Source organism: Triturus cristatus, chromosome 2_2 (genome assembly GCF_964204655.1).
Source record: "Triturus cristatus chromosome 2_2, aTriCri1.1, whole genome shotgun sequence".
Lineage (NCBI taxonomy): Eukaryota > Metazoa > Chordata > Amphibia > Caudata > Salamandridae > Triturus > Triturus cristatus.
Genome location: NC_140582.1, coordinates 716,991,127 through 717,018,896, shown reverse-complemented (window position 1 = coordinate 717,018,896; position 27,770 = coordinate 716,991,127). Strand labels below are relative to the sequence as shown.

Sequence of the window (27,770 nt, the reverse complement as noted above, 5' to 3'; positions counted from 1 at the left end):
CAAGTGCAAATAGGTAAGTATACACTCACCACTGTAGCGCACATACTACTTGAGTTTATGAATGAGAAGACAGGGCAAGAACAATGTAAGAACAACCACAAAGAAAGCTAAATGAAGCAGCCCAGTGTGTTCGCCTAGTGGTTGCCGGTCTACAAACCTAGCCTGGTGCCAATGGATGCCTCTTTCCTTCTGCAGAGCTGCCTTGAGACAGCCGTAAAACTCAGCGCACAACACACACGTTTGATCAGGGAGCACCTCAAGCATGGCCCTTATGCTGGTGACACACCAGGAGGTTAACTGTGAGAAACCACGGCTTGCTGTAATTGCACGCACTTGGAGATGCGGTTCTGGTTCCTCAAATGATGAGTGATCCTCTTAGCTCTGCTGGGATGCCTCTCTCTCTGCCCGGCTGCTCCCTTCCGTCTGGTTCTGCATTGAGATGTAAGAGATGTAATAAGTGCTCTTAATTACAATGGGGGAAGCTTGACTGCGTTTGGTGGCTTGGCAGCTGACGGGGCCAGATGCATGAGGACCACAGTTAACCCACAGTCTAATTGTCGACATGTTCAACTAATTAGGGCGAATTAGGAGAGGGGATAATGTCTGGTGTGACTAAATATCACTGTTTCAGCCATGCAGACTGAGTTGCAGCAAAGAAGGTTTTTCTTGCTATTTTCGTCAACACGATGACCTTGTACAATGTGCCCTCCTCCAAGATGACAAAAGGAGAGGCACTGCACAGATTGTTCACAGCTGATGTGAAGCTCGGAAGTTGTGCTATGTTTTGTGTGCTTTCAGACGGCCCTGGAGTGTCGTGTGGCATAGGGCCATGGTGTGTTACAAACTACATGGACACCGATACGGAGTGATGTGGTGAAACGTGAGTGCGAACATGAACACACAATTCCTTTAGTGGGCAATGACCACGGTGAATGTCGGGTGTAAGCTGTAGGGTATAACAGCGCTCTAGAAGACAAGCCTTTACTTGGGACATGTTCTCATAAACACTACATTCATTCAAAAAACAATTAAAAGGGAAACATTGTCAAACAAGCATTGGCAATGCCAATAGGTCGAATTTATAAATGAAATTGCCTCTTAATCATTTCAGGGTTTCTGTACTCAATGAGTCGTCATACACGCACTCTGTCACTCGTCGTTACACTCATGCATCCAGTCTACCAGCCACTGACTCATTCTTGCATTCACGCACTTGTACAACCATGATAAAACACACAGAAACTCAGCAACACATGAAAGATAAATTAAAAGAACAAAACTAGAAAGAAGAAACCATGTTGTTACTCAAACATGATAGGCATATACTTGCAATAACAAATAATATTAAATATAGCATGGGTGGCTATCATACAATGCTATTGTACATCGTGTATCATTGTCTTAAAATGTCAGCATGGCCACCACAATTGGATCTATGGTGATGGCCATCGTAGTATGATATAAGTATGTTACACTGTGACCAAAACCAGTCTATGATGGTTGCATGTGGCCATGCAGGATGCGGACGGATGCAGATGAAATGAGCGGCAAACAAGTGGCTCGTTAGCACTTGCTGGGGAGCTGCAGTATGCTCTGAAAATAGAAAGAGAAGGAAATAAATTAAAGTGGACCAATAAAAAGAGAACATCGAAAGCTAAAGCGCTGGCCCACCATCGCTGGCACTGAAGCACACTCGTTTTCAGGCAGATGATCAGGCAGTGCCGCACTCATATGGCAATAGAGTCAATGACTGTAGGAGGTTGACCCACTGCTCCATACGTTATGCTATCATTATGTACATATACATATACTTATTTATTTCAGGATTCTGGTAGACAACTAAACATGGCCAGTCCTCCAAAGAGATTCCAGCAAAAATGATTACAGTACAAATCAACTTTGCGCAATCATCAGCAAAATCCTTGCCTACTAAGGCAACCTGTGAAATTGCATGTAACAAACTACATTTGTGAGATTCTATGTCCAAAACTATGTGTGCAGGCTTTAACACAGTGCAATAACAAACCACTATTAAAGGTGAATTCCCTTTCACAAATGCTGTTCAAAACAAATAAGCCAGACACACTTCCTGTCATAACTTTTCACGATCAAGAGATCAGACCAATGGCATCAGACACAACTGCCCCCAGTGAATAAATCATGCTTTTTTCATTGTCTGGTCAACACAAGCAGATCAGGTCTACTTTATTGGCTATACGCTTTATCTTATGGCAATTATCAGACATATAGTTACAAATATATACACAGCAACAGTTGGCAAAACAAAATACTGTGGTGCGGATTTACTAACATTTCACACAACTCATCGCAACAAAACATGAAAGGGAAGCAGCAGAAATGCACCATATTACCAAGATATGGTGCATTTCTGCTGCTCCTAGCGCTGGCGCACTGTATGCTGCCAATGCAGGCACCCTTGCGCCATGGTGCAAGGGTACATGTGTGATAAGCAGGATGGTTTCTGTGAAAAAAAGAACAATCCTTAAAAGCATTTTCCTCTTTCAATGCGTGCTGCAGAATGCAGTAAGCATTAGATATAGATATAGATTAGATATACCCTCACACTCCTCTGGTCTATTAGATCTCATGCTGGCTCTAGCTGTTCAACACATATCCTTTAACTGGAAAGATCTTAATAAACTCTCTATACAATGCTGGTGGAATTCTCTCTGTCATCATCATAGGCTTGATGTGCGCTTTGCTGCTGCTTCCACCCCTACCCTAAATAGAGATTTATTCTGGTTGCCTCTCACAACTTATCTGGACCGCATGGCTCTGAAGCGTATCTCTCCTTTATCCTCTGAGAATTTTAAACCTCCATGAACAGCTTTTTCTCTGTCCTTCTTCTTCTATCTTTCTTATATTTTTCCATTTACATCTACTCTTCTCACTGTATTTAAGCATCCCCTATCCTAGGCTTTTTTGCTTTTCCTATTCTACCTATCCTTTTGCCTGATTTCCTTTCTATTCTCTTTATAGTGCCTTTTACCTATTCTTCTTCCTTTCCTTCCCTCCTTTTTCCCCTTCTTTTCTCTCTTCCCCCCCCCCTCTTTTTCTCTATAAAAACTTTTTATAAAATGCTTTTTGGGTTTCGTTTGCTGCGAATATTGATCTACTGTTTTTCTTTTTAATGTAGCATGGACTATGTTTATTTGAATGATCTGTATTTCGCTGTTCCTTCTATTTTTTTCTCTAATAAAGCATTTTCAAACAGAAAAAAAAAAATGTGCTGCCTTACATTATCTTGGATATACTAAACCACTCAGAGCCACGCAAGGTGGCTATTTGTGTGGCATAAGAACAACTCAAGCCCTTAGTAAATCTGGCCATTTCATCTCCTAAAATAGCGTAAGAAGAATTAATACAGTGCAAATCTTTCTTCTCTGGGGTTTGTAAGATCGTGTAACCAATTACAAAAGCTTTGCCTACTATGGTACTCTGTGAGGATCTATGTAACAAAATACTTCTCTGCAGGCTTCAGTATTAACAATCCGCTGTTAATGCCTGTTGAGTTTAACATATGTTTTACACTAAATAAGCCAGACCTGCTGCCTCTGTCGTAAAGTTTTATAAAAAAGAGATCAGGTCTATAGCTTGGAGCATTGGCTTTCCATCACAGACAGCACAGTCCTGCTTCACTAAAAACAAACGTTCTCTCAAGGCAAAAAGTGCAATACAAGCATTCTTTTTCAGTGGAGCACACAACGCCTGCATAATCAAATGCTGCCTTCAAGACAATGAACATACAGATGAAGCTAGAGCCCTCTCTAAGCAGTGGTTCCAAAAGCTGTTTTTCTGTTGAGTGCATGAGGTCTGGTGACATTTTCCAAGCCTGACCTGAAATGTAAATCCACAATTGACAGTGACATCACTAACCAGCAATTTGCTGGATGCCAGTGTAGGGTGGATCAAAATGACATCTACAGCTGATGGCCTAGACACATGAGCGCTGTGAGTCTAAGTATCCAGAGATACTTGTGTTTTCCAATGTACCCATTTGGTCGACCCAATCACATTTCCCACTTACTAGCTAGTAAGGCCCATTGTGACCCTAAGATAGCACCTTGTTTTTACTGTGTCAAGTGACCTTCTCTTTAATAAATACAAATGCTATGCTCCCTTAGACTCTTTTAACCGCATCTTTTCTTCACCTCCCTATTTCTTTGACCCCTCACATGGCATCTAAGGACCAAAATGATCTCCGACAAAGAGCCCCCAGGCCTGTCAGGCATTGCAGCGCTGGCTTGGCGAGGAGCACCCTATGATGAAGCATGACACCCTATTGGGTGTATGAGAGCTCCATGATGTGACCACTCAGGTCCCTTATACAGGGCCAGACAGGGAACCGAAACCGGCCCTGGCAAACTGCTCGGCCGGCCCACAGGGGAGGCGAGGGTACGGCCGAGCTGTTTGCCATGGCTGGTTTTGGCCGATTTTGTTACAGGTGGCCGATATTGCCGGCCCTCAGTAACAAAAACAGCCCTCCAGGGGCACAGAACTGGCCCCCACACTGGCAGCCCACCGGGTAAATGCCCGGTGCCCGCTATGGTCAGTCCGGCCCTGCCCTTATGACTCTGACGATCAGACCAGTGATTCCACACTACAAAGGGTTGAACGAGCCCCACAAGAGGAACTACCCCCTTGACCTGTTTATTCGAGTACCCTATGCCGAGTGTCAGTGTAGCATATCATTAAATATCTCTCCTTGTCCCTCTATTGATTATATCCCATTTGGTCATCAACATCATCTGGTTGCAGAGTCTACAAGTAATCAGTTCTTGAAAACTGGAACAAGGAACTGCCACTAGAGAGATAACCTTCTTCCACCTTGTAGAGGAGATAACTGTTGTCGCTGAATTGTGAGTTAGGCTCGAAGTTCTGACAGCTGTTAAACCTAAAGGGGTATCTGACTCTAGATCTTTTGCTATCAGTGGATGATGCGATGAGAGTTAGTGGGCTGTAGCTGATGTCCTTCCTGGTTGGCACTTCTGAAGGCTGCAAAGACGGACGTGGAACACTGCAACTGTTGTGACCACGAGTCACTTTGGTGATTACGGGACGTTCTCTGTTTGTGCTGTGCTTGCAGTGCGGGATTACCAAATAGGTAAAGTAGGCACTGGCCTATTAGCCCCACTCCTTTTAAGTGCCCTGCAACAATGGGTCAAAAGAATATTGATTTGATCTTGAAAGAAAATTATAATCAAGTTTTCTTAAACATTGTTGCCAAAAGATAGAAAAAAATGTATCAACTCAAAGAAACGAAAAATGTACATGAAAGACTATATAGAGAAAATACTGTATCAATGTAATGTACCCATTAACAACGTAAAGTACATAAAACAGAGCTATCAGATCCCCTTAACAGTTTGTCTCTTAAGAGCTCATCTTCTGGCAGTTGTCAGTTGGTAAAAACAAATCAGGTGCATTGGGTATTAGGAGATAATTTGTGAGGGGGCCCCGAAATTTCGACCGCCTGGGGCCTCCACAGGGTTTAATCCGGCACTGTGTCCTTGGCATTGCCCACTTGCTTCTTCGAACCCCTGTGTCACCCTTTCAAACAGGTTGAGGCAACCAGTGCTTTGGGGGAATGGGTAAGGTTCTACAAAAAATAAATTAAATGATGCTATTTGCCAAAACAGAGCATGCTTTCCAAAAGAACTGTACAGGGACTTAGGGCTCCCCCAAAAAGGTTGTTCTTAAAAAGAGTCAACCATTGTACTTTAAAAAACACCTTCTCTCAAAGCAGAACGGGCACTACAGTAGAAACTGGAGACTAATCACAGATGTGAACGCGGTCATGGCGCCCCCTGCTGGCTGCCGCCCTCGTTGGGTGTCCGGGGCCCTTGCTTTACAGCGCTAGGAAAGAGCCTGCTCGCTTTGGCCGCTGTTCGATATTAATTATCCCGTTCGTTTCTGAGCGCACGCCGCACGACAAGCATTTATAATATGGTATACAGACAGTGAGGGCAAAACAAGACGAGTCATCCCAGAAGGTGAAGAACATTTTATTCAGAATGTCTGCATTCCACAGCCATAGGGCAAACAATACAAAACAGAAAGGTAAACATTCCAATGGGAAGAGCTGCATTCCTAATTAAGAGAACTTGTCGAGCAGGTTGGTTGCGCATTTATGTATTGGAGGACACCAGTGTCACCAGAGCAGAGCTGTAACCCAGCAGGCGCTGCACTGTCAGTACTGGGTGCACTTCTAAGGGGAGAGTTCCTGCAGTTTGACAGCATTTAAAGAGAGCAGCCCCGTCACACCCTTGAAGGATGCAGGTACTGCGACACAGTGCGAACCTTTGCTTCTGTGTCCCCAAGTCACACCTTGGTCGGTTGCCATGGCTGCGGATCAGTCAGAACTGTGTTACTTCGACACGCCTGTTACTATACCAGTGATCTCTTAGCTTCTACTCAAAATGGCGCCCGTCCTCTAGCTATCTGCCAGGAGCAGAGTTGGCACTATACAGCAATGTTTTTTAAATTAATTTTTTTATTATGTAATAGAAAAAAAAAGATTTTAGCGTGTTTCAAGCAGGACTTCGCAGCTAGGTGTAAGGACTGGGCTGATGTGGCAGACAGGACTATGGAGGGCTCATCCAAGATGAACAGGAAAGCCAGCCATGCTTCTGCAAGCTCTCCCAGCTCCGAGTGGCACAGTGCGTTCTTTATTTAATTCTGGGTCTCTTAACCCACCGTGTCACCAGCCCGTGGCTGGTAAACCCCAGTAGGAAGTTGGTGGCGATTCGGTTAGATACAAGCGCATGCTTTACCCACTGGGACGGCGCCTCTAGACCTGCCGTGTATATACAGGCTCTCAATGCTGGAAGCTGTGATGCCCACGCCATTCTCTTCACCTTTACTATTCTTTTACATGCAGACAGTTGACCGGCCCAAGGACTGGTACAAGACGATGTTCAAGCAGATCCATATGGTCCACAAGGCTGGTAAGTGCTTCTTTTCTCTGTGATACTTGTCCGTTCTATGTTATCAACACCCTTTATGTGACGATTTAACTTAGATCAGTGCACAAGGCCCAGGACCGATCCAGTCCAACAAGAGGCTAAAAAGGCCCTGGCTGCTTTACGCAACAAAACCTTTGACCAAGCACAAAAATGTGAGACAGCAAATTCCTTCTTTCAGTGTAGGTTCCCCAAAAGAATCAAGCAGTAATCCTAGCTTTCCGCCCTTAATTTCCTACCGGCTGCAAGTAAAGGCAAGGATGTAGCGACGTAGTCCAGATTACAATATTACCAAGGCAACGGATGAAGGATTACACTCCCTCAAATGCAGAACCTGATTTAGATGCAATATCGACTGGTCGTGTTGGCACATCAGACCTCGTAGGACAGGGAGCCAAGTGACTCATCGCAAGCGTGTGCTTCACGCGTGGGCAACACACAGCTCTGGTATACATATGTTACGAGAAAGGCTGGGTAATGGACATGGGGGAGATCTAACAATTTTACTGAGATCAATTTAAATTTGAAGGTAATTTATACAGGGAGAGATCAACGTGTATGGCACAGGACCAAGTCATTAACTGCAGGAGAGGTGGGCAGAAACAGCACATAAAAGGCAATGGTATGGTCTTTAGGGCTGAGAGCAGAGAAGGCATACATTAGATAAATATAATACCGATTTGTCCCTGATTGTAAAAATGTAATCAATTAGTAATAAACCCCAGAGGAGTGACTGAATGCTGCCATGCCCATGAGCGTTATCATCTTGACTGGCAAGGCATTGGTCTTTCTTTCCTTGCTTCATGGTCCTGAAGATATCCAGTGTCAAATGGTCATGTGAAACGTCTACACCGCATATGATTAAATTCATTGTTGTGTTTCTACCATGCCTCATAATACAAAAGTATGTTGTGTGTTTCTTTTGCTCAGTAGTTGCCGACAGAAAAACAATGCAGCAGCCATCACACTCTTTATATGTTCTGATTATAATATCAAATCATTGTTTTCTGAGTGTAGGCAGACATGACCATTTAAGTTGGGCAGTTCCATTGAAGAAGCGAAAAATTTACCCAATGGCCTTAGTCAATGGGAAAGTACATGCAGTGGTATTTAAATCTACCCAGAAGCATCTATTAGTACTTATGCAGAAGTCTCTTTACACACACCCTCACGTCAAAGATCTCTATGTAACTGATCATATTAGAATTGAGGTAAGTAATTTATACCTCAAATCTCATTGACATTATCTGGCAGGTTAACATCAGTGTCTGCAGATTACTCAAAAGTGTTTTTAGGATCCACGATGCATGCTATATCAATGCAAGCATCCTCAATGTCCCATTCCTCAAGGAGGTCAGACGGTGATCCAGGAAGCCTCGCATAGCCCGGGCTATGGGATATGATACACAGTCTTTTTAAGGGTAGAGACCGAAAGTGACCCGCCTTAGCAATACTCAGTTTGTCAAACAGAGGTTAATCGATGATAGACACCCTATAGCAGGCATTGTGGCAGGCTTGTAGCAGGAATGGGTATTTAAAGGATATGATTGATCAACCCAGAGTTCTTGATACCCCCATGACAAGGCACTGATACTGGCTGAGATGTGATCAAACACTGTTAACTCAACCCAGGAGACAAACGTTTATGTTAGAATTTTTCTAGTTACACCATACATGCATTTTCTTAAGGGTTGACGAGAACTACTGTAATGCTGTCTGGTAACGCTGAATGCTTTTGTCATAATTACAATAAATGCTACCAAAGATATGTTTAATGCTAGTGGACTGGGTGTCTTTAAATGCAAAAAATACCATGTTCCAAAATAAAAATGTCCCCTTCGTTCCATCAAATACCCATGATGGTCCTTCATATAGCTTGGTCCATTACCATTTACACCACAAACGATCAATGGCTCTTTGATCTTCTCAACACTCTTCTTAAGTCAACATGCAAGCCTCTGACCCCATCATCCAGCTAACTTTAGCTGCTTACTATTTAAAAAACTACAAAAGAAAATGTTCTCAGCCAACTCTTAGTGATGCAGCATTCTAAGGCCTTATCCATCTTACTTTATTCTTTTCCTGAACTGAAGTGCATGCCTAGAGTAACAGACGTCACAAAGCTGTTCAACAAGGACTTTTGAATGGCCCCCATCCCACTCTCTTTTCAGACGTCTGAATAGCTGGTGTATTCGTCTCTGTTATGCAGGGATAAATATCCGTGGCTGTTTGAATCCTGCTGTGCCGTCCTGCTGTCTTTTCAATTGTTCCTGAAACCTTTGTTACATTTTTGGGTAATTTCTTTGGCCCCGAATCTCAGTGGTATCTCAGACACAAGTGCCAACACTCCTAAATAGAGTCCTCGTCAAGTGCTGGGACAAGGAACAAGGATCTTGTGTGAGTGCTGGGAGGTGGCAGCCAATTCTTTGCTTTGCGGGTGCAGCCTGCCCCTTGCCCAGGCACCCACTCTTCGTATAAAGGCTTGTAGACCTGTACCCTGGACCTTCATCCTTAGCATGTGGAAATATTTTGAACATGGGTTGAAGTGTGCCCTGTTGAACAGGGTGGTGTGTGAGACACGGTCTTTGAAATTCTTATGAAAGAAGTTAGTTTATGTGCTTAGGAAGAACTCCTATCCTCTGGGCATCTAGCCATGACGCTTCTCATGCTCAGGGAGAACTCTGTGGATAATTCTGCCATATGTTCATCGCCTAGCCATTCTCCCTGCTGTCCTGTCTAGGGTAACATACAAGCCTTCTCACTCATTCAGATTAAACTGAGGAGAGCCTGTCAAATCTACACAGCAAAACTCCCTATGAGAAATTGTTCTTCTGTCCAGCTTGGCATTTAAATTTAATCACTTCGACCCTTGATAACATTTGACACTCTAAGACAGCAGAAAGGACTTCAAACCTGAATAGCAGATTCTGAAACATTTGAGCAAAGCCAATGACCTGAATGGCAGTGGGACACTGCTGAAATGCCACAAATTGGGAATGTGAGCTGGACTGAAGAGCTAAACCATACAGGATCTGTGAGCACCTGTCAGTGCTCCCTGGATCATAGCTGCTCTCTGCATATCCTCTTTAGGCTTGGACAAAATCCTTGGCTGTTGCCTGGAAGTGTTGTCCAAGATGAGAACCCTAATTAGCTCAAGGATGCCAAAGAAGCCAATCAGAGTGCCTTCAACCTCTGCAAGGACCCCTCACCAGAGAGAGGGGAGAACTGGAGCAACAATGAGACTGCCCAAAGACCCCCAAAGCGGAAAGTTTCCTGGTGAGCTTGTTCTTTTGAACCACCAATTAACTTTTATGTCAAATTGGAAGCCCCTTTTTCCACTGTCCTTGATATTGGCAGATTCTGCCTAGGTATGATAAAAGTGTCCTCATGCCACATTTGTGCCCTCGACACTGCTGGTCTTTGCAAATGTGCAGTACTTGCCTTTTCTGCACTCTGGGATCCAGAGATAATTGATTGTGACTTAGTGCAGTAAACAACAGCACTTTCATAGAAGCAACAGTGTTTATTCAGAATCCCTCCCCATATATGGCAGTAATTGTATTTGCTAGAGAATAACTGACCTGCATGCATTCCCTAGTCCGCATTTAGAACCCACATGTAAAGACATAGCTCTGAAAATCCTGTATATTAGCTGCAGGAAAGCATGCATTCCCCAGAGACCAGCCTAACATTACATAGTATACCATCTGGGCTGGAACTTGTTTATTGTTAAAGACTGGAATCTGTGCAAACCACTTATACCTCAAGTAGAATACATTCTCCTGAACTTACAACTGTTGACCCCAAGTGGCTCACACCAATGGACCAAACAAACTATTCTAAGGTCCAAAATGTCTGTATCCTACCATTTAAGATCCTCCTGTGTTCAGTAGCACAATGTATTACCTGAACTGGACCAGTGAAGTAACATAGGCCCCGCAGCCCCCACAGTGCGGGAGGGCCTCCGAGCTGCAGGGGGCCCCCTCAGCACATTACTCTGGCCTGAGAGATCTGGATTAAATCCGGAGCGGGGGCCCCTCTATGTACCTTGCAGGGGGGGCCCCCTCGAGTTTTGTTATGCCACTGAACTGGACTGTGAATCAGGGAACAACTATCCTTCCTTAGCTTTATATTGCAGAATACCTTATGAATGATTAACATTTAGGACTAGAGGCTTGAGACTACCACCATGCTTTTCAATTTTTAAGTGCTATAATTGTAAAGCTTTTTTGTTAGCAATGGGGTCTCTAGTTGGCAGAGGTAAACACCCTGTCCAAGTAGGGACCCACACCTAGACATGGTAAGCGTAGTACACACCAAAGTTTACCTGTGCTCACCCTCTGGTAGCTTGGCCCAGAGCAGTCAGGCTAATCTAAAGAGGCAATGTGTAAAGTATTTGTGCACATTAATACAGTAATGTAGGGAAAACACCACAAAAGTACCTCACATCACTTTAGAAAATAGCTAATTTTAATTTGAGTAAAACAAGACCAAAATGACAAAAATCCAACATACACAAGATATGAATTTTCAAAGATTAAATCAAAATACAGTGCTTAAAAGTCTGTAGCTCCTACTTGGGCTATCTGGTCGCACATAACTGGGACAAATCCAAAAGTTCAGTCCAGCCGCGAATGGAGTGCAGGCCGGATACAAAAATTACGCAGACCCCCTTACAGTACCTTGGATGCATCGGAAAGCAAAGATTATGCATCACACAGAGGAGGTGAAGCATCACGGATGAAGGTGAGGCGTCGGTTCCTTAAGGCAGAACAGGGTCGTTGAAGCTTTGCCGCTCCGGGACATGCATGTGCCAATGATACGTAGATGTCAAGAGCGCGGAGCGACGATTCTTCGGCATCAAAGTCGAACTGCTGGAAAAAAGGCAATTAGTCGATCGAGATTCATGCAGTGCTGGGGATGAGTCGGAGTCGAGAGGGTGAGCCACAGATGTCAGTGGGACGTTTGTGAGACTCATGCAGGTTCTACAGAGGCACTGCGGCAAAGTCGGGCTGCATTGAAGTCAAGGTAATTGCGTTGTGCACTTGGCAAGCAGTGTCCATAGCTTCAGTTCATGCAGTGTTGATGCATCGGTTACGCAGGGATGCAATGGTTCCGAATTGACGCTTTGGAGTAGATGCGTTGGTTTCTTGGTCGCAGCACCAAATCCACCTTCAAGGGCCCAGGACTGGGTCTGGAACCACTTGGCAGGTCTGGAATCGCAGCAGTGGAATCCAGGTGTTGGTGGCAATATGCAGGTGAAGTGTTTGATGTCCCTGAGACTTCAGCAACAGGAGGCAAGCTCAGTCAAGCTCAGTCAAGCTTTTGTAGAACCTTAAAAAGCAGGATGTAGAGAGGAAAGTCCAGTTCTCTCACTCCCAGGCAAGAAGCAGCAGGCAGCAGGCCAACACAGCGAAGCAAGCAGCAAAGTGGCAGTCATTCCTGACAACAGCTCTTCTTCCTTGCAGAATGTCCTCAGTCTAGAAGTGTTCTAAGTATATGGTGTCAGAGGTCAAGTACTTATACCCATTTTAGCCTTTGAAGTAGGGCGACTTCAAAGAAAGGTCTTTGTAGTGCACAAGACCCTGCCCCTCCTGGCCCTGGCTCCAGACACACTACTGGGGGTAAGCAGCTCTTTGTGTGGGCGACAGGCACATCCCTATTTAGTTGAAAGTGTAAACTCCTAATCGCCCCTCTAGCTCAGGAAGAATGAGCAGCCTGATGATGGGCTTTCAGATATTCATGGCACACCTCATCTCTTTTTGTATGTGACTGTGTAGAGTGAATTCACAAAGCCCAACTGTCACCCCACCCAGACATGTATTCTAGAGACAGGCAGAGGCACAGAATGGTTAAAGTAAGAGAATGGCAACTTTCTAAAAGTGTCACTTTTAGACCTGGAATTTAAAAAACAACTTCACTAAGACATGTGTTTTTTTAATTGTGAGTCCAGATATATCAAACTCCAATTTTCTATCTGCTCCCAATTGGAAGATATCTTTTATTTTACATAGTTTTATATAGCGCGAACTTGACCCGAATCGGGTATTCGAGCGCTTTACATAGTACCAGTTGCATTACATGAGGACACATTCATTTTTTGTGAGGCACGGGGAGATTACATGATTTGCCCAGAATCACAGGATGTTCAGCATCATTGCAGAGACTCTAACCCAGTTCCCCAGATTCGAGGTTGACCGCCCTAGCCGTTAGGCCAACTCCTCTCCCCTAAGATGCACTTATAAAATGTTACAAGGCAAATCCAATGCTAACGTATGGGAGGGCTAGACCTTGCTGTAATGAAAACAAATGTAGCATTTTGTTCACTACTAGGACATGTAAAACTTTAAAGCATATGTCCTACCTTTTAGCTACACTGCACCCTGCCCATGGGGCTACCTAGTGCTTACCTTAGGGATGCCTTACATGTTATAAAAGGGAAGGCTTGGGCCTGACAAGTAGGTGAAATTGCCAGGTCAACCTGGCAGTTTATAACTGCACACAGAGCTGGCTTCTGGTTACTGCATTCCTTCAGACGCGGCCGGCCCTGTTGGGTTGTAGGCGGCTTGCTGTGTATAACCCTGTGCAGATACACAGCATCTGGCTGAATCATCACACCGCCTCCCATTAAGTAGGTCTTGACTGTTCCAGCTCACAACCCAGGAGAGTCCAGGATAATTTGGAGGCCCAACTTTTATCTCACTGCCAGTATCAAGCATCTTTGGGAGAATGGAAGACCATACAACAGCAAGGCAAAGGGTAATACCTCCCAAATGAGTAATGAGAATTTCCTCACACGTGCTTGCATGCTGCGCTTCTATCCTGTTCATTTGACTGAAAGTATAACATCATGAACGATATTGTAACATTAAAAGTAGACGTATCTGAAATATTTCACAGTGGTGTGGACTATACTGTGCAATAACAGTCCATCCTTAAAGGCCTGTTGACTCACCACATGTTTTTTTTTATAATTCACAGTCAGGCCTATTGCTTTTGTTGTAAAGTTTCATAATAAACATTAGAAATATGGCATCTGACATGACATTTCTCGGCCCACCAATTAGCCCTATAGGCTTTATTAGGCTTATTACCAAATGCCAGATCTGCTATATTGAGCATAAGCTTTCCCACAAGGCAACCTTCAGGTAAATAGTAATAAAATGACAAATATGTGCAAACGTAAAATAGGCAAAACCGTATATAATCCCTTCTCAACTGGATTAGCAAACATTATCACAGTACAAATCTTCTTTCCTCATGGTTTCGTTGAATAGGTCACCAACACTGAAACCCCTGCCTACTACAGTGATCTGTGAGATTCCACGAAACTAAATACCTATATGCAGGATTTAGCACAATGTAATAACAATCCTTCCTTAAAGCCATGCTTTTCACAGTAAGTGTTTCAAACTGAAAGGCTATGTCATAACATTTCATAACAAACAGATCAAACCTGTGGAATCTGCCAACATTTTTCACAATAAGGCATATAGTCTTGCTTTTTGGCTTTTCACCATAACTAACACAGATGTATGTGCTCATAAATTGGTGAACATCCGGCTCATAGTGAAATTTTTGTTGGCAAAACAATATACAACCCTTCTGAAAAGGGCTCATCAAGGATCATTACAGTGAAAATATTCTACCCCAGGGTTTGTTATTGAGAGGGGAGTGAGTGACCAGAATCAAACCCCTGCCTTGAGTAACCAGTGAAATTTCAAGTAATAAAATACTGCCTGTAACGCAACTTAATTATAATCTACTGTTAAAGATCTGTTGGCTTAAACAAACGCTTTATGCAATAAATAAGCCAGGCCTATTGCCTTTGTCATAACTTTTTCTAAGAAACAGATCAAAACTACAGCACCAAACATGAATTTTCCCTGTCAACCAATCTGGCTGCCACAATGATCAATTCAGGCCTACTCTGTTGCACGGAAGGTTTCCCACACGGCAACCGTCAGGCATGCAGGCATGCAGGCATGCAGGCATAAAATTACACATATTTCTAAAATTATAGTTGACAAAACAAAATACTATCTCTTAAGAGGACCTAAAAAGTATTATCGCAGTACAAATCTTCTGTTCCCACCGTTTGTCACAGGGAGATAACAAACACCAAAACCCTTACCTAGTATGGTAAACCATGAGATTCCAAGTAACAGAATACCTCTGAGAAAGTTCTCAATACATGGTAATAGCAATCCACCCCTAAATGTCGATTACCTTTAAGATGTAGGTTTCACAGTAAATGTGTCCTACCTACTTCCTTTATCATATCTTTTTGTAATACATATTTCATGCCTCTATCATTTGCAAGCCACCATAACCAATACAGTGCTACTGTATTGAAATTATATTTCCAGTAAGGCTAAAGCTGCAACACAAACACTTATTTTAAGTGGGAGCACACAACTTCTTCCCAAGCTAATGTTGTACGCAAGGGAATCAACATGTGGAGAATGTCTAATCCCTTCTGTCAGCATTACTTATAATAGCTCTTTTTCTGTTGATCACATAAGGAAAGCAACTACAAGACTGTCAGCCCTGACCTAAATAGGGTATGTCCACTAAAGTTATTGAATGTTTGTAAATACAACTACTACAAATATATAAGACCATGGTATGAGTTGTCAAAACTATCTCCAGATTTTTAAACATAATTGACAATTTAAATAGTGTAGGTTTAGATGTGCATCCTATTAAATGTGTAAATTAAGCTTTACATATGTTTAAGTCAAGGTTTTTGGCTACTACAAATATTTCCTTGAGAATACTGCATAATGCGTAACATTGACCATTTTCCTATTTTTGAGAGTTTGTAATCCATGCATTGAGTATATTGCACATGTTTAGTATTAGGAAAGATGTGGAACTTGATTTTTCTATTCCTGTACCATGTGCTTATATAAAAAATTGTTTTGATATGCATGGAATTTTTCCTACAAAATCCTTCCAAACCTAAGCTAAGTAGTCCACTCCCCACATTTTCTCTAAACAATTCTGGGTGTTAGTTGTGTGGCCAGGTGATTGTGAGAAGTGAATGAGAATATGTTTAGGCATATTCGAAAAGTTACTAATTCATGAATGATAAAATTTGCATTACATTCCTCTTGCCACTTCTGTTACACACACTGGAGACACCCACGTGTGCAGACTCGGTTAGAATAATTGTGAGTATGTATTTTGCACACACACTACATACGTATATCATGCAAACATGCATCACTTTATGGGAATATTGTACACTTTTTTTAATCGCAATGTATGTTTGTATTCAGTTTGACGTTTTCTAGGCAAAAATTTCACTTCATGCTTGAGATTTGATCCCGAAGTATGTCTGCTCGATTAGCCGCTTCTTTTTAAGTCTCGCCTAAAGACAGCTTTGATTTTTTCATCATGAAAGACCCATTGTGGACAATACAAATTCTTACAGTGGACTTTGGGGCAGCTTATTGCTTACCTTAGCTGGCTTATTTACCACTCTTATTTGTTTGCCGTTATTCAATAGCTTTACTTACTCTTGTTGTGTTTGTTCCTCCCCTGGAGTATAGCTTATTTAAAACTTTTTGATTGGCTGACTTTTATGCTTCCACTGTTCGCATTCAGCCTTCCTTCCTCAAATTCCCTGCACCTTCTGTGTTGCTCTTCCACGTCCTCAGTTTGTCTGTTACCCCAACCAACATATTCCAGCTTCTTTTACAATTATTTTTCAACTTCACCACACCGTCCCGAAGCACCTCTATAGCCGGCACCGCTCAGCTAGGCTTTTGCTTTTTTTTCTTTACCACCACCAGGCTTCTCCATTGCTCCCCCTTGCTCTTCTGATTCACCGACGTTTAGATTTCCCCCGCCTATTCTACAGTTGCTCCCCCAACCCTTCTTTTGCTTCCTTTTTTTTTAAATATCTTTTTGGGGAACGGCCCTGCAGCTGCAGTGTACTGCATGGTGCTCCTTAAAACGTACTTTTCCTCACAATTAATTCATTATTTGTTTTGTGTTTACCACTCCACCCTTGGCATCTGCCATCTTTGATTGTTTATTGAAAATGGTGACTGCGTCATGCCGTATGCATACTCATGCATGATGATAATGCATGCACACACGAAGACCTAGTGGTGTTGTGAATGCTTGTTTTTAGCAGCATCTTGTAAGTAATTGGCAATAGGTATGGAAAGGCATAGAAAAGTTACTACTTAATAGAGGCATTGGCAAATTACTGCTCAAAGTTACCTACAGATCTCACAGCAGGAAATATTTGGGAAAGTATAATAGTCCAAATCCTCAGCATGTTAAAGGTGCAGATCTACTCTGAGACTCAGGATATGTACCACTGAGTAGAAAGAGACTGCAATTTAACTTTCCTTTACGTTTTTTACAGATGATGAAACAGATCTCTCCAATACTGCCTATTCATATAACACTGGTAAGAAATATGTACCTTTTTGTTTTTGGCATATTCTTTAGATTTTTTGTGTGAAGTTGATTTTGATACATTATTGGCTTGTGACGCATTCTGCGGCCACATTATAGTTTCAGGAGAACATGGCGATCTGGTTCTTTGTAGCTGAATTGGCAAAGTTTCACCTGAAACCTCAAGTTCAGCAAGTTCCAGTCCTTGGAATCCAGACTCTGGGCCTATTCACAAACTGCATTTTGTATTATGTTTCGTATTACTACAATAATACTACTTGCATATTGCAAAATGCTATTCAGGCACCTACTTGGGGAAGTCTCTGCTTCTGATTCTACCATGTATTTTTTGTGGAAATCTCCGCTCTGAATGTTGAGATCACCGCACATGTCTGCCTATGTTTTAGTAGGAAATATGAGCGGAACGGCGGAATAGCTGTAAAATGGGGAATACTTACTGCTAAATGGGAGGAATTTAGGGAGAAGTAAGGCAAGAAGGGGTTCAGGGAGGGCTAGGGAGAGGTTGGGGAGGGACATGCACCCACCCTCCAAAGATTAAGCCCATTGCTATTCACAATCTGCACTTCTAACATTACTAGAACCAAAGGGGACTCAAAACAGTAGTAAATGTTCTCCAGCTTAGACCTGGAGTTAGTCCAGCATCACACATGGCCAACCACTGGAACTGCAACACCATTCCATAGAAATGTATGGAGGGAAGGACTTAAAGAACAACACATGGGAAATATGGTAAAATAAATTAACTTATTTCGACTTCTTAGAAAAATATAGCACGCCCCGACTCTTCCATTGCCCTTCCTTCTCCCACCACTATTCCACTAACTGATACTCTTAGTGTCATTAGTTGGAATATTGCTGGGCTTTCAAGTAAGATGAAAATTAGAGAATGGGTTACCTGGATAAGTAACTTTGATGTGGTAATGTTGCAGGAAACGTGGTGCACATGCGCCCAATTATTGGAGGGTTTTTTCTGTCATAATCTTACTGCTTTGCCCTCCGTTTCGGGGCGACCAAGTGGTGGTCTATCCATCTGGGCAAAAATCTCTAAGGACGTGAAAATTGAACCTTTACATGTGGTCAGTAAACATCTGATAGCCGTGAAATATGTTGCAAGGTTAAGAATTTGTCTCATAAACTTTTATAATAATGATTTTATTAACCATCCAAATCCTATCTTCTTGGAATTGTTCAATTTTATTGATGAAGTTGCGAATGGAGAAAAGTTTGGCCAATTTGATGGCATTTGTGTCGGCGGAGATTTTAATGCCCACATTCACTATACATCCCCGCCTTGTAGACGAGGTGCTGAATTATTGGATTTATTACATAGCAGGGATTTAGACGATGTAATGAGCTATTGTGGATCCCCTGAGGGAATTGAGCCGGCCCCTACTTACATTGGCCGTGGTAGTTCAACTACGATTGATTATATGTTTACCTCTTCCCTCCTTAGCGAAGTGTTACTTAGTTCCGAGGTTGTTAGTAGCTCATATAGCGATCATCTGCCCATAGTAATCCAACTTAAATCTATTAAAAAACCTATAGGCCCACATGAGACAGGAGCCCAAAATATTACTGTCTCCACAGACGGGCTCAGGATTGTCTGGAGAGGGATCGACAACCAAGAGATCCAATCTACTGTGATTAGGAATAATCCTCTGTTGATCTCTAAATGTTTAGCATTTGGTGGCCCCGATATAATTAAGTCTTTCTGTGATTTATGCATAGTTATAAAAAGGGCAATATCCAGACCGTCAAAAGAACATAATGTAACCAACCAAAGATGGTTCGACACTAATTGTTCGAGGGCCAATAGAGAACTTAGAAAGGCCTTGGCAGTTAAACCCCGAGATGTGTCCCTTGTCAGTTCACTACGCTCCAAATATAAACATGCACTAAAAGTTAGAACTGAGGAGCTTTTAATAAGTCACTGGGATAATCTCACGAAATCCGCTGCCTTAAAAGATTCAACTGGGTTTTGGAGAGGTGTAAAGAACTTGAGAGCCCTGGGAAGTAACATCACCCCGATCAATTGCAACATCACAGGAGACTCATGGGTCACCCACTTCTCAAAACTTTATGCGGAAGTTGGAGATCACACCGAGGATAATTTCCCCGACAGTACCATAGTCATAACATTAGAGGAGGTAGAGTAAGCCATTGCAAATAGTGCTGGTAACAAGGCACCAGGCCCGGATGGCTTGTCTATTGACCAGATTAAATCCAACACAAGCTTCTGGGCCCCCTTACTCTGTAACCTTTTTAACAATCTGAGTAAGAAATCTATCCCCTCGACATGGTCCAGTAGTACCATCGTACCTATTTTCAAAAAGGGAAATAGGTTGGACCCGGGGTGTTATCGACCAATATCATTGATCGATAATACCCTGAAGGTCCTTGGTAGGGTCCTATTTGATAGAATTAGCACATGGGCAGATGATAATTCTATTATCCACCGTTGCCAGCTAGGCTTTAGGAGCAAACTTGGCACGGTGGAACAATGTCTGAACCTCAACCTTATAATGGCTAAATACACAAGAACCAAACAATCCCCTCTGTATTTTGGGTTTATGGACCTAAGCTCAGCATTTGATTTTGTTAACCGTTCTCGCTTATGGTCCATTCTTTTAAACTACGGTTTAGACGAACCACTAGTCCACTTTTTGGCCAACCTCCATCGCAACCTGAAGGCCCGCGTCCGAATAAATAATGAAGGCGAGGTCTCAAACGAAATTTTAATAGGCAAGGGGGTGAGACAGGGCTGCGTTCTGGCCCCCTTGCTTTTTATATTATACATCAATGAATTAACCCATTCTTTATGTAACTTGACAAAAGACGTCCCTATCATTAATAAGAAACCAATCCCGGCGCTACTCTACGCGGATGATGCGGTACTCATGGGCCGCACTCCGAATGCCCTGCGTATTTTAATATCGGGATTTGTTGATTACATGTCTGACTTAGGTTTGTGCACTAATTTTAGTAAATCCTTTATAATGACCTGCGGCCCTAAAAATTATAAAATCCCAAAGATTGTGATAGGTCAAAATTCCTTAAAAAGCACTAGAACTTTCCCATATTTGGGTCTGCTATTTTCCAATAGCGGCTCGTGGCAACCCCACGTTGCAATGGGGAGAAATAAACTCTCCAAATCGATTAACTCTGTTACCTCTCTCCGTCAACCGCGCCAGGCGGACGTGGTTTCCAGTTTATTACAAATTTACCGGACCCAATGCCTCCCAACTGGTACATACGGTGCTGAAGTCTGGGGGTTCTCGAACTGTTCCGAATTAGAGAGAGAAGAGAATAGATTTTGTCGGAAAATCTTGGGGGGAGTCATTAGTGCACCAACCACCGTATGCCATAACAAATTAAAACTACACTATGTTGAGGATTTTATAAGAGCCAGACCCGCATTGTTCTGGTTAAGGGTCTGGAAAAACCCGGCAGCTTCCTTGTCCCGTGAGATTATTATGGACTGTCTGAATAGTGAGAATGTCGGCTTAATTCCATGGATTAATGCGGTAGAAAAGAGCCTCGTGAGTGTTAACTATGGTCATCTTTTCACACACCCCGATCAGATCGATGGCTCCCACAAAAATTTAGTGAGAAGGGCACTCTATCAGCATTTCCACAAAGAGAGGGAAAGAGTAGATTCTGCGAAACAATCTACAACCAATTACTTACAAATCCAGGAACCATCCCCCGAATTCCCATTGTTACCACAGCCCTATTTACGTAAAAAACTGGGCAGGTGGAACAGGACCTTACTATTCAGATTTAGGGACCGGAATATTGTAAATCTTATCTGCTTTCCCTGGGTTACATTAAAAATCTGGAAAAATTAAATTGCCCTTGTGACCATGGTGGAACCCAGAGTATGTTACACTTTATTTTTGGCTGTGGTTTCTACAAGAAATTTACAAGGCATTACTTAATCCCCTATTGTAGAAAGCACGACTTGACCGATCACAATTATGCTTATAGACACTTTTTAATGTTGGGATCAGATGAATTAATTTTTAGAGTCAGTAATTTTCTTAATGCTATCGTACGCTCACGCAGGTCTTTGAGAATTGATTAATTTTATATTGAGATATGCACTTTGCACTTTAATACACGATTTGCACTAACCTAATGTGTTGTAACGCATTTGTCTTGTTTTCATAATACCCATAGTTATCCTTTTTCTATATACTGCCATATATTGTATCTAAGGTGGTTTTGTGCACTGTATAGTATAAAGGTCATTTGAGTTTTCATTGTTGTTTTTTATAAATTATATTTGTAAATGATAAGTTGTGGCCCAAAACTGTAGTATTATATGTGTATTTTAAAATTTATTTTGTGCTTTTATGGATGGTTTTTGAAATCCGAATAAAGTCTATTTGAATTGAATTGATAGAAAAATATATACATTTAATTAAATGTTTAAAACATAAATAGAATTTGTTTTTTAAAAATAGTTCATTTATTTTTTTTAAACCTTTTTTAATTTAAAACTAAATGCAACATTCGATTTTAAAAGAAATAATTAAATTAATTAAACTGTTTGTATACATAACCCTTCATTGTGGACCTTCTCAGGCTTGTCTGATTGGATCTATTTACTAACAGACAGATTACACTGTTCTTTGCATTTAAACTATTGAACTGTAAAGGACAGGGGCCTCGTGTTCCATAGGCTACAAAAGCTGTTATTGGCATTTCCTCCTTTTCTCCTTCTTCTTAGGGTTCATTGGAAAAAAAGGATGGAGACTGTACCTGGCACCTGGTGGCTCCATGTGGCCTGTGCCAGTAATAGCTGTCTGTTAGCAGTTAACTTAGAAACTGAACTGTTAGGCTTGCTGTGTTTGGGAGAGTCACCGGAGGCTGTGGCAGGTTTGCAACAATCCAATTGCCTTCCACTAGGGTGACCGAATTATATAAATACTCCTGTGCTGCCTTGCAAATGGTGGAATTCATAAGGGTTGAGTTTGAGTTGGGTCTGACTTATTCCTCTCTTGACACCTAGAGGGTCGCCCTCGGTGTCTTTTGGAACTCCTGTTGGGATATGGTGTCCGTATGCCCACTTTAATGGAAATCACGTTATTCAGGCATTTCAGTGAGCTGGAGACTCTTCTTGTAGGAGCCTTTTCTATGTTTCAATCCTTTACCATCTGTCCTAATATGTCAATTTCAATGGTCTCATGCTATCATGCTGCTGACTTTGGTGGCGGAAGTGTCTGACTTGAAAGAGTTTGGGTCTAATTTTGTTGGTATTGAAGACCTGTGTATTTATCTTGCTCACACTGGGACGTTTATGTGTTCAGTACCTAGCTTCTCTCTTTTGGACTTGATGTTTTGGCTAGAGGCCTTGGTGGCTGAGTTAGCTCTGCAGCTGCGGAATGCAGGTAAGAGCGATGGTGCGGTGGGGCCTGGTGGGGGGAGATTTCAACGGACGATGCCAAGGAAAAATTCATTATTTTCCCTCGTCATTGTCTGTCGAAATCCCCCCCACTGCCCCACCGCTCTAACCTGCATGGGCCGCGGCTGTTGCTCTGCCTACGACCTGGCTGATGTACCTCATCCATCTGAAGTCCTGGGTAGGTCCACCTGTGTGATGTCTTCCTCCCAAATATAAAGCTTTGTCCAGTGTTTACATCTGCTACGTAAACTTTGCCTAACACTGATGTGTCACATTGTAATGCCTCTGCTGTATCCTTAGATGTAGCAGTTCTCCTTTTGACCTCCTCTTCCTGCAGCAATTCTCTGAGTTTTGATGTGTTTACGCATGTTGCGTGTCCTTGGCTTGTGTGTGTTACTTTAGGCGCTCATACTTGTTAAGTTCTCACTTGTGCAAACTGTGAGGAAATGAGAGACATAGGGGTAAAGTTTGTATTACTCGCTGGCTGTCTTAAATACTTGCTAAACATCTTATGTTTAGGGCGAGTTACCCTCGCTTGTGCAATCTGTGATGAGGAAGAGAAAGGCTTGGAGTAATGAATATTACCAATAAGTAATTCAGGCATTGCAATATGTCTTCCACCTCCCCCCGTATTTTTGTAACCTTGCTGTTCGACCAAAGTCTGGCGACAAAAATGTTAGCAAATCTGCTTATTACTTTCCTAATTTATAATTACATCACAATGCACTTATATTTTTGGATCTCTCTCTGTACTTTTGTCAAGATAACTTCATCCCCTCTACCTACTCACATCCAGCCGCCAAGACCCAGACCTATAGGCCGCTGCCCAAAAGTGTCTCGGATAATGGCATGGACACCGTGAAGACCTCCTCTCCTCTGCCTCCTCCGCCCATACCTGTACTGCCTCAGCCACCACCGCGAGAAAGCTTTGTAACTGCAAAGTAAGTACAGTAATATTGTTGAGTTTTATACTATTACATTTGGGTTTAGGGTGTGCTCCATTCACCCAAGAATTACAAATCATTTCCATGGTAACGTTCATCAGAAACAGATCTCAGCTGGGAATGGCTCTCATCCTCATACTGCGGCAAACATATCGCTTCACTACTGAGACTTCCAGTTGCCACACACATGGGCCGCAATATACAGTGCTACCCGGTATGAGAGGGATCATGTCACTACAGCAAAGGTTGAGAGCAAAAGCGGTAACTTGAACATGTGCTTCAATTCTCTTCAATTGTTGGAAGTATTTTAAATCCCATTTTAGTTGGAATGTCTTCAGAAAGTGCATGGCAGACAAAAACTGACATGAGCCCACCACATGCAGAACAAGTGGTTTCAAGATGGAAGGCAAAAGAATTACTCATTTGTTTTTCCTTTTATGTCTGTGATCTACTTACCAAAGCGTCCATTTGTTAAAATCTTTCCTTCTAAACAATTATATATTTAGCGGTCCTGAAACAATCAAATGGTTGACGCGACAGGCACCAGAATCCTGCCTCGAACTGTGCGATCAGTTATTGAAAAGGTGCCTACATGATCGGACTAAAATATGGGAATACCATAGTATTCTGCCACAACACTAGGACTGCACTTTATAAAACATACTTTAATTGCACCAACATCTGTTAATGAAATATTGTGTTGCCATATTCTTAGAACCAAGTTTTCTAAAAAAAACATACAATGAAAAAGTTTTAAATGTTGTTTTCTTCACTGTTTGCATAACTATTTGTTTCCATTTCAATGACGTGGTTCTGATGTCCTCTGTCAAATAGCAAGTGAATTCATCATCTTCGATAGACATGTATATTCAGTTATTCCTGGAAATGAATGGTTCAAGTGAAAGGATGAATGTGTGCATTGCCACAGTCCCGCGCTCCCACACCCATCATATTAGACATTATTCAACACTGGGACACACGGAGACAGGCATAGGAATAAAAAGATAAATATAAATCAACACTCATAGTGAGATATTTACACGTTTTAACACTGTTAAAGACAAATATTTTGTTAGCAAATGTCTAGCATTGGCTGAATTTAATAATAAAAAAATGTTAATTGAGGTTAAGAGTGATCTAGACAGACACAAAAACAACCATATAAGGTGGCTGCTTTTTATGCAGTAGCAATCAGAACTAGCTGAACAAGCTACAGACAGAGACTGACAAATAGAGGAATCTTGCCATAACGGAAGAGATATTGATACAGGTCAATTTTATTAGTCATAGTATTCAAGACTACCCTCATGTAGAACAAGGAAAAATATTTTTAAAAAGTTTTTTAAAAAAACCAAAACAGTAGTTGGTTTGCAGATTACGTGCTTCGCAGATTTTCCACATCCCTGAAGAAGAAAGCGCCATAAAATTTGCTGACAACCATTAAACGTTGTTGGAAAGGGTATACCCAAAATCACTGGGACCTGGGTGCAAGGCAGTATATAGAGAAATGGTCCCAGCACAGTTATGTTTTGAAATGCAATATCTAAAGCAAGATCAATAAACAATTAAATAGTGCTTATGTGGCATTGAGCAACATGCCTAAAAATTTAATTGTGATACTGCTGAATGTTATATATCACCTGCCTCACTACCTCACTCAAATCATCCTTCTCCCCTCACCCAGTTGGGCACCCCAACTTTTTATTCTAATACTGTTCGAAAATTGTTGGTCTAATTCAAAATGTATCATGTGCTTCGTGTGATTAAACAACACTTTAGCACTATTTAATTGTTTATTGTTTATTGATCTTGCTTTAGATATTGCATTTCAAAACATAACTGTGCTGGGACCATTTCTCTATATACCGACAACTATTAAATGGCGCCTTTGTCAGTAGGAGTTGGGTAGACGCATAGCAACTATATGAAAGGTACGCAGACATTTTCTATGATTTAATGCCTGATAAAACGCGACATTGACACAATCAACTAGGGAGAGAGACTGGGAGACCAAGCAATGTAGGGATCACTGACAGAACATCGGAAACAAAAGCATCGTATGGACAGCATATCGAGTCCGAAATATCAAGGAGCCAAAGATCGAGAAGGTAGTGCAAATAGGTAAGTATAAATTTACTATCCTTAACTCCACATCTTTATCTTGAAGATATAAATATTGTCACGGTACACATATGTAGAGTTATATATAGCAAATCTTTGGCTTACCTATGGAAACTTACCCTCACAATATTTTTGTCCATGATATTTTGTCCCACGATATTTTTGTTTCTGATATTCTGTCTAAACATTCAAAATAGAAAGGAGAGCTAGACTGATAGAATTACATACAGCTACAAACTGAGATTGCAAACTCAAAGCTCCAGGTGTAAGAAGACATGTGCCACTGGAAAGGAAAGCAAAAGCAGAGGTAACTTTCTGGAAAGGCTGTGCTTGTCCTTGTAAATGATACACCATGACAGGTGCATTGATTAGTATCATTTCAAATCAAGCTTTCTGTCACATGGCATCACATGGTGCATCGTGAGCCGGAACCATGGGGCAAGAAAGGACTTCCGTTAATCGGATGCACCGATATCCATACATCACCTTCTCAGTGAGGGGTTTCTCCACTCCCGCGGCACCAGCATTTCTACTGTCCATGCCCCTTCATTAACTATTTTTCCACTGACCGCCTTACTCTGGACCTAAGCATAAACAGCATAAACCGGGTTCGCGCCCGATTTTGGATTCCAACCAGAGTGCTCGTTCCCAAAGTATTTTTCCACCCAAACCTCTCCAGTATTACCTGGAGGAGTTTGTAAAGGAAACACAAGTCATTGGAAGGGGGAAATGTTTCATTTTGCCATGTGCTTAGACTGCAACTACGAATTGTTTCCTGTTTGCCCAGAACACTCGCAATGGACCACAAAACCCAACCTGGGTAAAAAGGCAACCATGTGATAGTGGCATGGCCACAGGGCAGTCACTGCACCTGCAAAAATTGCACGAAACAGCCTAAGCCACAAGTACTGACACCGGGGGATTGGTATTTCCCTATTGTGGGATTTCCTGCCCATTATGATTTTTACCTTCAAAATGCATCTCGGAAAATGAGTGCTTCTACAGGGGTTCCTGCAGGCTTCCACCAATATTGGGCGATCTATGAGGAAGAGAAAAATTGTCAGCCACGGGTTAGCCGGGCGTGTTTTAAGTCTGTGATTTCCCTGATCCGTGCTAGCTGAATCAGGGTCTCCTAATGACTTGTAATCGAGCCTGATATTGAGATAGCTGTTTGATTCCCTTACATTTGTCCGCGAGCCGCTCGCCCCCTCAAAAAGCGTTTCACAGTCTATGATTCATCGAAGAGCTGCTTGTCTCACCAGGTGAACGGTGTGCCGCCATTTGAGTCGTCAGATTGCTTCTGAATACCTTAATACACTACCAGTTGATAAGAGGTCCGAGCACAGAGGAGTTCCGGCCACACCCATTGAGCCCTTTAACTTTCATGGCTCTTTGGTCTATCAGATGCCCAAATCCTAGCAGGGTCGGACTGGAACAGAAATAGGCCCGGCACCAAAATAAAAGTGGCCCTTATCAGTGAAATAGACAGCTGAAAAGTGGCCCATCTTTGCAAATTGGGGCAGATTTGACCTTATAGTATACATACTGTATTGGTGTTTTGCAAGGTATGGAAGGCTGCATGAATGTGAGCTTGCTGCAGGCAGTGTTTGATTTAATATAAGGAAAAATAAACAGAAAAAACCTCCCCAGCAGACAGACCTTGAAACTGGCCCCCAACCAGCCCAAAAACCGATCCACACCCTGACCTGTCTGTCAGACCAGCTGTCGGGCACTGCCTGATTGCCTCCTTGGCCTGTCTGACCCCGGCCTCAAGGCTTCGCAGTCATTGCAAAGGGACTTAATACCACGGGCTCCAACACACAGCGTTTTAAGATTTTTTATCCACCCAAAACCTCAGGTATTTCTTAAATTCTTCAA

At 42.3% G+C, this 27,770-nt stretch overlaps 1 protein-coding gene across 14 annotated transcripts in view; it reads left to right on the top strand.

The window, feature by feature from the left end:
• Positions 1-27,770, top strand: part of SORBS2 (sorbin and SH3 domain containing 2) — a 665,007-nt gene that overhangs the window by 401,329 nt on the left and 235,908 nt on the right. For 13 of the 14 annotated variants that reach the window (XM_085641964.1, XM_085641952.1, XM_085641951.1 and 10 more), the window contains 3 exons: positions 6,902-6,968; positions 17,368-17,412; positions 23,591-23,768. In XM_085641964.1, coding sequence (XP_085498090.1) covers positions 6,902-6,968; positions 17,368-17,412; positions 23,591-23,768 — 290 coding nt within the window. The remainder of the gene's footprint in view (positions 1-6,901; positions 6,969-17,367; positions 17,413-23,590; positions 23,769-27,770) is intronic. The other variant, XM_085641955.1, reaches the window with a different exon arrangement.